The sequence below is a fragment of the Peromyscus leucopus genome, chromosome 5 (assembly GCF_004664715.2).
Source record: "Peromyscus leucopus breed LL Stock chromosome 5, UCI_PerLeu_2.1, whole genome shotgun sequence".
NCBI classification, from domain to species: domain Eukaryota; kingdom Metazoa; phylum Chordata; class Mammalia; order Rodentia; family Cricetidae; genus Peromyscus; species Peromyscus leucopus.
The window spans coordinates 125,602,840-125,618,529 of record NC_051067.1 but is presented as its reverse complement, the minus strand read 5'-3'; the positions used below and the strand labels follow the sequence as shown (position 1 = coordinate 125,618,529).

Genomic DNA, 15,690 nt, shown 5'->3' with positions numbered 1-15,690 from the left:
TTAGTATAACCATACTCTTGATGTTTTTGTCTGTTCTGTTCGGCATAGATTGTGTATGAGATGTGAGACAGAAGCCAGCTCACATTTGCATATGGGTATTCAATTTTCGGTTGCTACAGAAGGGCAGGGCCATCTTTCCCTAGCTACCCAAAGTCTGTCCAAGTCCTGTGTTAGCACCAGCATGGTCTTGGTACTGTTCTGTCTTCCTCCTCGTTTGGTTAGTTCTTTGCCAATGTCATTCTGTTGGTAATCACTGTTTCAACTTTGTTTTTGTTTTTTAATTTTAAGAATAGTCTTTCTGTAATTTGAAAGCCTCCTCAAATTCAAGCTGATCCTCTTCCCTCCATTGTCTTAAGGCTAGTATTATAGGTATATACCTCTATACTTGGAGGGATTTGTGAACCCCAGAGAGGTTAGTTTATATGGGGCATATCTATTAAATTGTTTAGTTGACTTGAAAATAATAAAGTGTTTTACTTGAATATTAAAGGATTTTTTTTAAAAAGTAGTTACAAAAATCAGTAATGAAATTATAGTGAAAAAAGTGGCATTGTTTTCTGTTTCAGTCCCTGGCTGGCTGCTATGGGAAGGGTGCACCTGGGCATTTGCACTGCTTGTGATTAAGCTCTTTTGCTAGCAGTATATGAAGAAAGCCTGGACTTATTACAGACATGTGAACAACAGGAAAGAGGCTTCATGACTGCCATTTCTTCTTGTCAGTGGCTGGTGTGAAGCCTTTAGCCTGTCATTTACTCTTGGCTCATCCACTTCAGTCTGTTCCTGCCTAGTCCGTAAATTTTTAACACCATAACATCAGTTATCTTGGGAATTCTGGTTCATTGAATTGTGCAGATTTCTTATTCTGAATTATTAAAAAATAGCCACTTTGATACCACCCTTGATCTCAGCACAGTACATTTAAGTTAGGAGAAGTCGTTAGGCTTTGTGGAGGATAGACCAAGTGTCCCTGAGTTAAGGTTTACTTCTACTTGAAAGCTCAGATTTTATTATTAGCAACAACTACAATCAGTTTTTATTGAAATGATTGGCTTTTATTAATTACTTTTGAGAAAATGCTATTGACTCTCTGTGACTGGTTCCACACCTGTAGGTTCAGTCAACCAGAGATAGAAAAAAAGTATAAAAACAAAACAGTCACATAATGAACTCATACGAGCATTTTCTCTCATCACTGTTCCCCAGACAGCACAATGTAACAGCTTGCACCATGTTTATGTTGTTGTTAGGTACCGTTGTCACCTAGAGATGTCTTAAGCTGACAGGAAGAGTATGAAGAGGTTCTGAGCAAACACTGTACCATCTTTCATGAGAGACTTTAGCACCAAGGACTCTGATATCTGCAAGGACCTAGGAACTAATCCTCATAGTCACTGTGGAATGGCTGTGATTGTTAGATGCTCACTTCTTATTAGTATTTGGACAGAAAGATAGTCTAAGTACAAGTTGAATTCCATGAAGAATCCAGTTCAGCTGTCAGCTCTCATTTACAGATGCTTTTCCTGATCCCTAGAACACTGTAATGTATATCCATCAGAGGTGCTTCATACATGTCTCCATTTGTCAAAGAGTATTTAAGGCTAAGGACTCTATTCAAATTGGTCTGTGGGCATGTCTGTGGGACATTTTCATTTCCAATTCAGAGAACAGTGGTCCTCTACGGCAGTGGTTCTCAACCAGTGGGTTGCAAACCCCTTGGCAAACCTCTATTTCCAAAAATATTTACATTGTGATTCACTTATTTACAAATTTTTTTAATGTGCATTGATGTTTTGCCTGCATGTATGTTTTTGTGAGGGTGTCAGATCCCCTGAAACTGGAGTTACAGTCTTGAACTGCCATATAGGTTCTAGGAATTGAACCTGAGTCCTCTGAAAGGCTAGTGTTCTTAACTGCTGAGCTATCTCTCCAGCCCCTACATTTTGATTCATAGTAGTAGCAAAATTACAATATTGAAGTAGCAATGAAAATTATTTTATGGTTGGGGGTCACTAGAACAGGAAGAACTGTATTTAAGAGTCGCAGCATTAGGAAGGTTGAGAACGACTGTTCTATGGTTTCTGCTTCAGGCTCCTACCTGAGTTTCTGTCCTGACTTCTCTTGCTGATTGGTTTTCTATTTCTCCCCTAGGTTGCTTTTGGTCATAGTATTTATCACAGCAACAAAAAGGCAAACTAGGATAAGCAGTGAGTGTGAAAACCTTACCTCCATCCCACTGTTACCTTCTGTTACACTGTCAGTACCATGGAATGCACACATAGTATCTTAACAGTATTGTGAAAATATGTTGACCTCACAGACCCTGAAAAGTAGTCTATTTGTCAAAACTTTAAGAACCACTGCACAGCCGGGCGGTGGTGGCGCACGCCTTTAATCCCAGCACTCGGGAGGCAGAGCCAGTCGGATCTCTGTGAGTTCGAGGCCAGCCTAGGCTACCAAGTGAGCTCCAGGAAAGGCGCAAAGCTACACAGAGAAACCCTGTCTCGAAAAACCAAAAAAAAAAAAAAAAAAAAAAAAGAACCACTGCACCAGCAGAGGTTGTAACAAACTCATAAAGGGCTGGAAAGGCTGCACCATAGACTTCATGGCAGTTGCAGTTAAGATAGCCTGACAGAAGGCCAGGGGGCCCGTAGCTCAGTATTCGGTGCATACAAGATACCCCCAGTTACATCCTATAACAAGAAATGGTTGTGTTAGCTGCATCTCAGTAAAACTGAATGTCTCTGAAATCTTAATATATATAGTTTTCAAATATCACAAAATATTTTTATAATTTTTAAGTTTTAAATTTTTTAATTTTATGTGAATCAGTGCTTTGCATACATGTATATGTGTGTCCTGCGTTTGTGGCTACTGCCTGCAGATGTCAGAAAAGGGTTTTGGATCCCCTGAAACAGGAGTTACTTACTAGTGCTAAGAATTGAACCAAGGTCCTGCAAGAGCAACAAGTGCTTTTTAGCAACAAGTGTCCTGCCTGGCCCACCGACAGGACAAATCTCTCTCACCCGCCAGTCCCGCAGTTGCTCAGACCCAACCAAGTAAACATACAGAGACTTATATTGCTTACAAACTGTATGGCTGTGGCTTGCTTCTTGTTATCTAGTTCTTTTATCTTAAATTAACCCATTTCTATAAATCTATACCTTGCCACATAGCTCGTGGCTTACCAGTATCTTATATGTTGGTATTCGTGGTGGCAGCTGGCAGTGTCTCCTCTGCCTCAGCCTTCCACTTCCCAGAATTCTTCTCTCTCCTTGTCTCACCTATACTTCCTGCCTGGCTACTGGCCAATCAACACTTTATTTATACAGAGTGATATCCACAGCAGCTCTTAACCGCTTAGCTATCTCTCCTTGATCATTCCTCCTTCAGACATTAAAGTAACTTAATAAAACACATTCTCTGTTCTCATGCACACATAGAAAGCAGGCTGGATATGGAGACCTATGTGAATAGAACTTTACATCATTCCTCAAAAAAGATTGGGACAGGGGGCACACTGGTTTTGCATTATTCACTGATTCTTGTTGATGGTTGTGGCCAATTTGAACATTTCAGTCTGGAAATTCAATGGGTGCCCCTACCCACCAACTCTTAACAGTGGCTTATTGACCTTCATCATTTCTGGTGTCTGTGAGAATTCCCATGTGATTTGGTCTCCCTGTACAGAGGACCTGGCTCCTACCCTCCTGAAAGTGTTTTGGCTGTTGGCAAGTGAGATATTGGCTCACTCTTGCTGTGTAGCCCCAGTCAAGGCTGTTCACATTTATGTCCTCTGGTGTCTGCTTCCTTGATAGGCCATTGTTTGTATAAGAGATTGACTTTGCTAATTGTGCTCAGGGTCTGTGCTGTTGGTGTTATATTTAGGAAGTGGTCTCTGGTGCCAATGCATTCAAGAGTACTTCCTACTTTCTCTTCTATTAAGTTTAGTGTAACTGGATTTATGTTGAGGTCTTTGATCCACTTGGACTTGAGTTTTGTGCATGGTGACTGATATGGATCTATTTGTAATCTTTTACATATTGACATCCAGTTATGCCAGCACCATTTGTTGAAGATACTTTCTTTTTTCCATTGTATAGTTTTGGCTTCTTTGTCAAAAACCAGGTGTTCATATGTGCCCCTGATTAATGTAGAGTGCTCAGATTAAAGGCATGTGCCACCACCACCAGGCTCAATAGTTTCTGAATCTTTTATCCTCTTAATGAATTTTTTAGAGTATATTAGCAGTTGGAGTTGTTTCTGATTCTTGCTTTTTTATGGCTCTCTTGTGTTTGTGGTCCTGTGGCTTCCTAAGCATGAGCAGATTAATTTTGGAGTTTGAAATCCTAAATTCTCTGAACTCTGCCCTTGCTCTATGTGCCATATTTATGTTGGTGTTCCTCTTAACAGCTCTACTCTTTTTTAATAGCTGGCTGGTAGACCTTCCATGGCTGGTGGTGTACATAGATCATGTAAGGCACTGAACTTAGATCTGCCTATGGTACCATTTATAGCTGGACTTGCTTCCTAGACTGCATCAGCGAGGTTGGCAAGAGTCTTCTCCAGTCTTGTGAACATGGGGTTCCTAGCCCCTCTTGAGAACTTCCTCAGGCTGTGGCTTTTTCCACTTTATCACATACCACTAGTTGGGGGAGGTGTGTCTTCTTTTCCTTTGCTGTCAGAAAACTGCCTATAATTTTGTTATTTGTGCGTCATTATTTCAGGAGAAAGGAATTCTGGGATGGTAGTTGGCTAATGATAGTCCTTAATCTATAGCATAATCTCTAGAGCCAGAGGGCTTCTGTGTCTGATATGGGGCACACTTAAAGAATGCCCTGTGTTGTATCTTATCAGAGCTAAAATCAGATTTACAGACATTATTCTCTTCTTTGATGCTATTGCTGTGGAGCCCTTTGGGATGAAACATATAGTTCAGCAGTAGAGTGCTTGCCTAGCTTTGCTAAGCTTAGGTTTGTTCTGTACTACCTCAAAATGAGTGCTGGGCATGGTAGCACATACCTTTAGTCCCATCACTTAGGAGGCAGAGGCAGGCAGATTTCCAAGGATACTTAGTGAGACCCTGTCTTAAAAAAGAGCAAAAACTAACATCCAGAAAGTTGTGTCTTGATATTTAGCCATAGATGGCCTCAGTCTTTGCCTGCTTCTGTTTCCCAAGTATTGGGATTAAAGGTGTGTACCACCAAGTCAGGCTTGAGACATCTCACTTTTACAGTAGAAAATGCAGAATGGAGAAATCACAGCTACATGTGAAAAAAAGACATGCCATGTCTGGTTTCATCCATTGTAGGAACATGGATGGGAGCACCCTGCTCCTGCTGGTGGAGGGATCAGGCAATGGATGGCCTGGCCAGCTTTGTCCTTTACTTCAAAATAAAGTTGTTTTTGTTGTTTGGAACAGTTTCTGTGCTGTTTAGTTTTTACCAACTTGACACAAACTAGTCATCTGGAAAGATGGGCCCTCGATTGAGGAATTGGCTTGTGGGCATGTCTGTGGGGGCATTTTCTTAATGCTTAATGTGGAAGGGCTTGGCTCACTGTGAGCAGTGCCACCCCTGGGCATGGAGTCTTGGGTTATACAAGAAAGCAAGCTTAGCAAACCGTAGAAGAAGCCAATAAGAAGTGTTCCTCTATGGTTTCTGCTCTTCAGTTGCTGCCTTAGCAGACCTTGATGATGGACTGTAAAGTATGAGATAAAATAAGCTCCTTTCCTCCAGGTTGCTTTTGATTAGAGTGTTTATTACAGCAACAAAAACCAAACTGCAACAGTCTTTTCAGCCCAGGCTCCTTGTTATGTAGCCAGTGCTGGCCTTAAACTAGTGACCTCCTCTTGCCTCAGCCTTCAGAGTGTTGGTATTCCAGGCATGAACCATGATGCTTTCCTGACTTCCCCACATAACTTTAGATAATGCTCTTAGGCCAGTTAAATATCAGGAAACTACTTCAGGAATTTTTATCAATTATCACAGAAAAGTAAGATAAGATCTTGAAATTGTACATAAGGGTGCATGTGCATGTGTGTGTGTATGTATTGCATGCATATGAGTGTGTAGATGTGCATAGAGCAGGACATCCAGGATCTTCCTCTATCGTTATTTTATTGCCTTTAGACAGGGTCTTTCACTGAACAGAAAGCTTGACATTTTTGGCTAGATTTTGTAGCCACAGATTTCTCAAGATCTACCTGTCTCACACCTCCATCCTCTCCTACCATTAATGCTGGGTTACAGGCATATACAGCCATGCCTGACTTTTTACATGGGTGCTGGGGAGTCTAACTCAGGTCCTCATACTTGCAGAACAGGTGCTTTCCAGCCCCAAAGGTCTTGAGATTTAGAAGCAATTCTTTCTACAGAAAGAGCTATGGAGTGAGGCTGCTATCTGTAGGCCCAGATGAGTCCTTTAGAAAGTGCTTTGACTAACATGGCACTGAGTGCTTTACTAAGGGAAGATAGTCTGAAACAGTGAATGTGGCTTGGCTGGCTGGCTGACAAAAAGGTCTTTATTTTGTTGTGCTGTGTTACTGTTGTTTTGTAACACTTGGACTTTCATGTGCTAGTTAAACTTTTAAAACATTGCTTTTAAATATTTTATTTTAACACAAGGTCTCATTACGTTGTCCAGACTGAACTGTAGCCCAAGCAGGCCTTGAACTTGTGGTCATCCTGCCTCAGTCTTCATATAACCATGTACATGAAGTGTAGGGATACACTGGTTATAAAAGCTACAGTGCAAATGTTATTTTCCTTGTTTTCCTGTTAGGGTAGAGAAAAAACATGAAACACATATAAAAAGACTGGAAGGTGGGTGGAAAGCGTGTTCTGAGAGTGTTTCCACAGAGAAAACCAAAGTGAGGTTTGAGGAGGAAAGTGTATTCCATACACAAATATCAAAGAAGACTAAAGCCCCACTGCTGGTCAGAAGGTCCAACAGAGGAGGAAGGCAGGACATAGTAGTCAGGACCAACTAGTTTGTATAATCCCTGTGAGGATGGTCTCTGACTGCCTGGTTAAGGTTAACTATCCTGGATGGTTAAGGCATGGATCTGTTGACTTGTGCATGAGGCTTGAATGAGGGGGTAGTTGGCTTGCATAAGCTTTTTGGCTATCTCTAAAATTTGGTGCATGGCCAACAAGCTCTTTAGGATGCCAAGTTACAGGGAAAAAAAGCACGTGATTAATGCAGCATGTGTCATAAGGCGTTTTCAGAAGCACAGAGGCCAGAACCTCAAGCCCAGATGAAGGATCTGGCTCCCTGGACATGGAGTAGGACCTTGAAGCTTCCTGCAGATCCTCTAGGGACTCCCTTATACTTATTTGCCTGTGCCACTCGTGGTTTGTGGCTTGGTTGGTTGGTTGGTTGGTTTTTTCGAGACAGGGTTTCTCTGTGTATCTTTGGAGCCTATCCTGGAACTCGCTCTAGACCAGGCTGGCCTGGAACTCACAGAGATCCTCCCACCTCTGCTGGGATTAAAGGTATGCACCACCACCACCCGGCGCCATTCATGTTTTATTTGGGAATTATAGACTTAACCAGTATCCTTGGTGTTTTATGAAAAGTAGAGTATTTCTCTTCCTACCTTCTACATAGGGGTGTGAAGAGCAAGAAAATTTTGAAGTTGATAAGTGGATATTGGAAGTTGAGCTGGAGAGATATCTGTTGGAATTGTGGGCCAGAACACTCACTGCTCTGGGTATTCATCTGATCTTGCTTGTGGGGAAAGACAGCAGTATACAGAGCAAGAACATAGTCGCTAGGATCACCAGGCTCCATTTCATTGTGGGTTTTGTCGATTTTAAAGGGGTCCAGGTAGGAGGTACTAATGGCTGCTCCCTAGAATAGACTTTCAGGATCTGGACAGTTCATTCTGTTCTCCTGTCGTGAGTTCCTTATCTACTCCCCATTATGCATAACCAGTTGTTGCTGTTGATGAGGATCCTGGGAGCTGTCTCTTGAAATAGCCCTTTGTGGCTCAGCTCTCTACCCAGAGTGAGGCTACTAGCTACTGAGGTCAAAGCAACTGTACATCTTGGTTAAGCAGTCTCTTTGACACTCCTATGAAATTGGCCTGGTCTTATGCTTTGGGTTGAGTGGTTTTTAACCTGCTGTATCTTTTCTTTTGAAGCAGACAGTTGATGATGAAGCAATGGCAGCATAAATGAAGATCAAGTAAGGGGAGGAGAACGATGCCCAAGGGTGGGTGTTCTAAAACACCACAGCAAGAAGACTTTTCTCTTAGCAACGACATGGTGGAGAAACAAACTGGGAAAAAGGTAACATTTGGCTCGCCTTCCCCTTCCCTTGCCTCTCCTAGGTCATTAAGACTTAGGATAAGGACTAAAGACAGCACTCATAACCCATGGGCTCACAGGGCCAGCCCATTATTCTCTTCTTAGCCTGTTTTGTGAGGCCTTGTCTTCCAGGAGTGTCCATTTCTCTTATGAGCCATTCACTCACTGAAAAGGCTTAAGCTTATCATAGTCGATCCCTTAGCAGACTTGTATATACAAGTTGCCCATCTATCTATGTCCTCAGAACCCTAAGATACCTTGTCCTGCTTTCAGTGAGACAGTTAACTGTGTTTCAGTTATACTAGCTAGAAACTCTGCTGAGACATTTGCTTTCCAATTTTGTTAATTCAGAACAAGAATAGAGCCAGGTGGTAGTGATGTACGTCTTTAATCCCCAGCACTCAATAGGCAGAGGCAGGCGGATGTCTGTGAGTTCAGTCAAGGCCAGCCTGGTCTACAGAATGAGTTCTAGGACAACTATACAGAGAAACCCTGTCTCAAACAAACAAACAAATCCAAGAATAGGAAAATAGAATTGCCATCCTTTAGTCATTGTCTTGTTAACACCACATTCTGGGATGCATATTTCCTCACATCAAGGGAAGACTCCTCCATGAATGAGAAGTTAAAATTACCATGTAGATACATATTTCATGTGTTTAGTTGCTTGTTTATATATTCCATGTCTGTTACCAAGTACATGAGCTGTCCTGGGACTGGATTTCTTCTCTGGTAGAAGAGCACCTCTCAGCCAGTGAGATGAAGAAGTCCCGACACACCCTCACAATTCAGGTCATGTGCTTATAAGGTGATTCTAGTCCTAGTTCACCTTTATGCAGTTCCTAGTTGCTCCTCCTGAACCTCTTGACACCTATCCCTGTGAGAGGGTCCCCACTCTGCTGTGCCTTCAATCTGTCAGTGTTCCTCCCATTTTGATTCTTTCTGGACTTTGATAACACTCTCTGTGTAATTATTAGCAGGTATTCTACATGTGAAAACTAGTGAGCCAACTAGTCTCTTCTTTCAATTTTGGTTGAGCACGAAATGGTTTGTAAACAAGGACGTATTTATGTTCTGTTTAGACAGAAAAGGTAGATGTGCTTCTGGAACATACTTTTGGGAAAGTTTCAAACTGAGTCGATGCAAAGACACGGTTTTCAGGTATATGCATGGAAGTTCCCATGTGATGAAATTAGAGAGTTGTCAAAAAAGGGCAAGGGAAAAGATTTTGCTATCCTCTCTTAGCCTTCTCTTTGAAGGATTTCCTCACTAAGCTGGCATCAGAAACAACACAAACATCTCAGGCTGTGGGCATTCAAATCAGAGCAATGTCCTATTTCCATAGGCTCTTTGAGCCTTGGAAGAGCTCTTACTCAGACACTAGCTATTCTCCTGTCTTAGTGCTGACTACTTGCCTTGGCCTCTTCTTCTCTTCATTGGGTGCATCTTGGAACTCAGAATCAGCTTGCACCCCCAAGGATGTAACAGCTCAACTATGTGATGGTGTGGAGCACCTTGCACTTAGCTACCAAAACCTGTTATATTGCAGGTCTCTCCCCCTTCCCTGTTTTTCCATCACTGCCTCTTGAGGCTTCAGTTTAGATACCCTGACTGCTGCTTTTTTTTTTTTTTTAATTTATTTTTTATTTGCATTGGTATTTTGCCTGTATGTGTGTCTGTGTGAGGGTGTCAGAGCTTGGAGTTAGAGACAGTTGTGAGCTGCCACGTGGGTGCTGGGAGTTGAACCTGGTTCCTTTGGAAGAACAGTCAGCGCTCTTATCCACTGAGCCATCTCTCCAGCCCCCTGACTGCTGCTTTTGTCTAGAGGGCTCCTACTGTCTCCTAGAGAGTACACTTGGCTTGTGTGTGTTCGTGCACTGTGTCTGTGTCTTTGTGATCTGTGTGTTGCTTGGCTGTCTGTTTTCTACAAAAAGCTTCTCGTGCCTACAAAAGTGATGTAATAGAAGTCACACAACCCCTAAAAATGTCTGTAAGAGACCAGGACCAATGTCAGGCTTGGGTTTCATACAGCACCTAGTAGATTTAAGGGGTAGATTGGGCAAGACAAAGATTAAACCCCTTCTGGGCCCTGGCAGCGGCCACGCTGACAAAGATGAACAAGTTGTTAGAAGTTGTCATGAAAGAAGTATGTCTTTCAGGTATGTGGCACATGGCTTGACATGAAAGTGTGAAAGGGTAAGGTCTAATCAAGGCCCAGGGAGAAAGGTTGAGCACTAGAGAGTAGTAGGCTACAGTGATCCACTCTGAAAGCTGTAGAAATTAGACTATAACAGCCTCATAGCAATGCCTAATTCTTGTTGTTTCTGCTGTTCCAGGTCCAGGATGTTTCAGGTTGGCTTGGGTTGTTGGTAACTGAGGAATGACACAAGTGGAGTTGAGCTGAACTGAGTTAGTCCTAACCTAAGATTACAAGATCTGGATTATGTATTGACTGTGGGCAGTGTACATTGATTTGATTTAAGGGTTTTGTTTTGTTTTTTCCCCAGCAAGATAGCCATGTCTTATTTTTTGTTTGATTGCTCCCTTATATTACACTGCAAAAAGCCAGGCCTTTTCTGGAGATTGATAGTAACTCTGAAATTGCTGTGTGATGCTGCTGAGCTTATCTGGTCACTCAGGGTGGAACCTAGTAAGAACGGTCCACAATGGAGTCTGTTCCTCAGGGAGTACATAGGATCTCAGGTGTCAAATTTTGGGATCATGAAGGGGGGCCTGCTGGTAACAGGACACTGGACTGGCTTCAGCTATTATCCTGTGAACTTGTTTCCTCAGATAACAGTTGCATGTTATCAAAAGCAACCTATTTTTTTTACCCCCAAATGAATCATACTAAGTGCAATATTTGTGAACAGAAAGAGCATGTGATACTGTCATATATCTTGCTACACACCCATTATTGACACAAGTTGGCATGTGAAGACAGTGCTAAACACCTTTGCAACATCCAAACTGCAGTAGGAACTAGCAATTTCCCTGCCCTGTTGATCATGCTATGTCGATAGCTAACCGGCCGCTATGTTATCCAAGACAACTCAGCAAGAAGTGATATCTTTCATTCCATTTCAGAACTGGTCACATTTTCCTGTGGTAGATAGTAATCTGAATCTCAGTATAAACCCCTCGGAGAAGAGAATGCAAAAATAGCCTCTTCTTGGGCTCTAGACCAGCATTTCAGCTGAGAACCTATCTTATGCAGACTTGATGAGCATCGGGAGGCTCTGAGGCATCTGCCTCTACTTAATTGGGCCCCTCAAGGGTAGTACATCCCTTTATTTAAGACATACATGCACACGTACTGTGTATGCCATAATAAGATCTAATGGTTCTTTGCAATATCAAAGTATCCTTGTGGAGCCCAGTATTGCTCCATGACAAACAAAAACTCATACCTGGCATGCATCTGACAGCTGCTTGCTGAGATTGAAGCCCGCCTTGTGAGGTGGCTGTGCCAGTGCTGCCAAAGGGGTTACAGGGCTGTGGTTATACTGCTGGGTCCTGTGATTTTCCGGGAGTGTCTTGAGGAGTGATATGAAATGTAGCCTACTCTGTTGACTGACAGGAGGTACAGGAGGCTATAACCAAGAACAAGATAACAGAAAGAGATGGAAATGGAGCCTATTTCACTGCTCTCATCCTTAGCTGGGAATCAGCTCATATCAGGGTGGATGGGTGGACCTCTCTGTTCTGAATTTTGTCCTTTGGGCTTTCTGTCTTTTCCTTTTGCTTTTAAAGCAGAGAAGAGAAGAATCAAGCCTGGCTATGCTAGCCAGCGCCATCTGGGGCAGCAAATCACTGAAAACCTCAGTGGCTTCTCCATTTCGTCTCTCCTACTCCATTCAAATGAAATAGTGCCTGAAAGCACTACCCTCTGAACACTACCTTAGCTGTCCATTCCTAACCTCACAGAGTTAGCTCTGAGGAAGCCACCCTGTCCTGCTCAGTCCCCATCTCTCCAACAGTGACATACATGCCATGGCTATAGGAATGATGAGCATTCTTGAGCATAATAGGTCCTCAAACAGAAGTCCCTTTGTTGGCTTTCATTCCCTATGTGTAACTTCCTGACTGTAAAACAAACCCTTCCTACTTAGAGAGAAAACGGCTCAGAAAGCTTCTACATGCTTTGCCTTCTTGAGGGGTTGAGTTCTACAACTTCACTGTGGTATCACACTCTGGGTTGTTTTAGTTTTCTTTAACTGTTGGGTAAATTTTTTTTAAATTAGTTTATCATTATTATTATTATTATTATTATTATTATTATTATTATTATTATTTATGTGTGTAGTTTGTGTATATTTGTATTCATGTGCTCGTGTGCACAAGTGCATGTGGAGGCCCAAAAGATACTGTCAAGTGTCCTTTTTTTATTGCTTTCCACTTTACTTTGATCGATCAATTGATTGATTAGGGAAAGTGCCCACACACATTCCTCCTCAAGTATGTGGAGTTCAAAGGACAATTTGTGAGAATCAGTTCTCTACTTTTACTGTGTGGGTCCCAGGATCATTGGGTTTGTCAACAGACACTGAGCCATCTTATGAGCCTTTCACTTTATTTTTTGAGAAAGGGTCTCTTACTGAACCTGGAATTCACCAATTTGTCTAGACCAACTGGCCAACAAGCCTCTGCTATCTGTCTCAGTCTCCAATGTTGGGATTACAATGCATACTGCTACACCTGGCTTTTTGTTTGTTTTTCCAGACAGGGTGCCTTGTGTAGCCTGGCTGTCCTGAAACCCACTCTGTAGACCAGGCTGCCCTCAAACTCACAAAGATCCGCCTGCCTCTGCCTCCTGAGTGCTGGGATTAAAGGCATGCACCACCACCACCACCACCACACCACCACCACCACCACCACCACCACCACCACCACCACCACCACCTCCTACACCTGGGTTTTTATATAGTTGCTAGGAATCTGAACTCAAGTCTTCAAGTTTGTACAACAAACACTTTTCCTTGTGCTTTTCCCCCCTTAAGTATATGGCATCATCAGTGTAGCAAAAATATTTGACCAAATTTAACAATTATTTGTGACAAAAACACTTGGCCAAAAAGGAGGGAATTCCCTGTGTGCCATCATCATTTAATGGCAGAGGACTGAGTACTGTTTGTATAAGTTTGGAAACAAGGCAGAACAATTCCTAATATCTTCACTGCTGGCAGTGTTATGCTGTAAGCTTTGATCAGCAAAGTAACAAGACAACAGAAGCAGAAGATTGGAAAGGAGAGACTAAACTTCTTTTTTATTCCAAGATATCTGTAGAGAATACCTAAGAATTGCACAAAAGCTACAAGACTCAATGATTTGGGCAAGATGTTGCAATGCAATCCATTATATAAAATTTACTTCTAAATATAATTAATGAAAATTCAAGACTTATAATTGTAAAATATAGCCAGGTGGTGGCACACGCCTTTAATCCCAGCACTCAGGAGGCACAGCCAAACGGATCTCTGTGAGTTCGAGGCTAGCCTGGTCTACAGAGTGAGATCCAGGACAGGCACCAAAACTACACAGAGAAACTCTGTCTCAAAGAAACATAATAATAATTGTAAAATATATTTATAGCTGGTGTGATGATATACATCTATAATCCCACCTCTCAGGAGGTAGAGGTAGGAGTATCAAGAGTTCAGGCTCAGGCTGTGCCACATTAAAAACAAACAATACAAGGATTCGTCTGCACTCATATGCATGTGTGACACACACACACACACACACACACACACACACACACACACACACACACACACAAAATAAACCTTGCCAGGCATAATGCCATTGAAATCCTTGCAGGTTCTCATGGACACGCAAAGGACCTGTTGTAACTAAAATTGTCTTGACAACTGGAGGAATTAAGCTCTTTGATTTTAATATTAAAGATGCAGTAATAACATATGGCATCAGGATCCAGTGAGTGGAGCAGAGTCCACTGAAATTCACAAAGGTGCCAGGGCATTTTATTTTTGAGAGGGTGAGCATCTCTACAAGTGTGTAGAATGATTTGGTTCACAAGTTTGGGTTGTTGGTGTCCTATGTGGTATTATATGCCCTTATCAATTTTTTTACTATTAAGGTCACTGGTAGATGCCTTGTGAATCACAGTTGGTTCCAACGGCTGTATATCGCAGAGACAATGACTCTGTTTTGAAATTGCAAATTTATTGTTTTTCTCTCTGTGGGTTTTATAATGAAAATCATAGAATTGATTAAGGCAAGCTTTTCTTTATGTGTGCACAGCCCAACACATGGGTGAATCTTGTATAATATTAGAGGGACCAGCCTTAATATTATACATCCCAGGGGCTCAGGAGAGAGAACTACTAATGGCGAGGACTATTATCAGGAAATATAATCTCAGCACACCGAGTTCTATAGTCCACTTGCTTTAATTCCTCTGGCATAACATCCTTTATACACAGCTTCAGTTCTGTTCTCATGTCTAGCTCCTTTCTTGCCTGATTTCTCTCTATATTTATCTACTGTTCCCTCTATGTTCTATCTTAATTCCTTCATATAGTTCTGCCCCTTCTAGGTTCTCATCCATCTTGTTCCTTCCCATATCATCTCTCCTGTCTCCTTCTCTCTCATCTGGCTCATCCTCATCTTCCATCTCGTTCCTCTAGTACTCTCCTGTAGCCCTTTAATCTACTTCTTCCCCATCTCAGTTTGTTCCTCTCAAGTTCTTACCCATCTCGTTCTTCCATTCTCTTCTCCCCTCTCTGTCTTCTGCTTTACAGTTATATATCTCTCCAAAATCACAATCCTCCCCTCCACCCAGGACACTCAGCCTGAACTTCCTCGGGTAGTGATTGTCCACTATCAGGATCAAATGGAGGGTTGATAAGAATTACAAAGAGGGGCACTAGTTGTTAATTACCATTTGTGACCCAAAGGGGAAGTGACTAATGAATTAACTAAAGGCTAAATATGGGTAATATCTAAGAAGAGGGATCTTACGTGCACAACTATAATCTTAAATGTGTTTGGTAAAGGATGTTAAAAATCTGTAAGTTGCTAGGTCAATGGGAGAAAATAAAACTGTCTTTTTTCCTGTGGCTCCTATCTGTTCAGGCTGTCTGCCGTTTTTTCTGCAGGGTGGGAAAAAGTGTGCTCAGTCTCTAGGCAACCTGTGTACAGCTAGATGCCTCTGGTGATAGTTAAAGGGAGATCTGGAACTGGAGGTAAGGGTTGGGAAAGGAGGAAGTTAAGCTTAATTAGCACATCCACCAGGCCTTCTCAAACAGGTAGCCTGGATGCTTAAGTCTGTTCTAGAGAGTACAGAGGTATCTCTGATAAGGTACTTTCCTCCATCCGGTGATGGACCTGGCCGGATGCTACCAATAATGATAATTAC

General features: G+C 42.1%; 1 protein-coding gene across 6 annotated transcripts in view; it reads left to right on the top strand.

Moving 5' to 3' along the window:
* Positions 1-15,690, top strand: part of Ankrd11 (ankyrin repeat domain 11) — a 196,376-nt gene that overhangs the window by 141,518 nt on the left and 39,168 nt on the right. For 4 of the 6 annotated variants that reach the window (XM_037206340.1, XM_037206339.1, XM_028880874.2 and 1 more), the window contains one exon: positions 8,144-8,291. In XM_037206340.1, coding sequence (XP_037062235.1) covers positions 8,205-8,291 — 87 coding nt within the window. In that variant the 5' untranslated portion in view covers positions 8,144-8,204. The remainder of the gene's footprint in view (positions 1-8,143; positions 8,292-15,690) is intronic. The other 2 variants (XM_028880873.2, XM_037206338.1) reach the window with 1 other exon arrangement.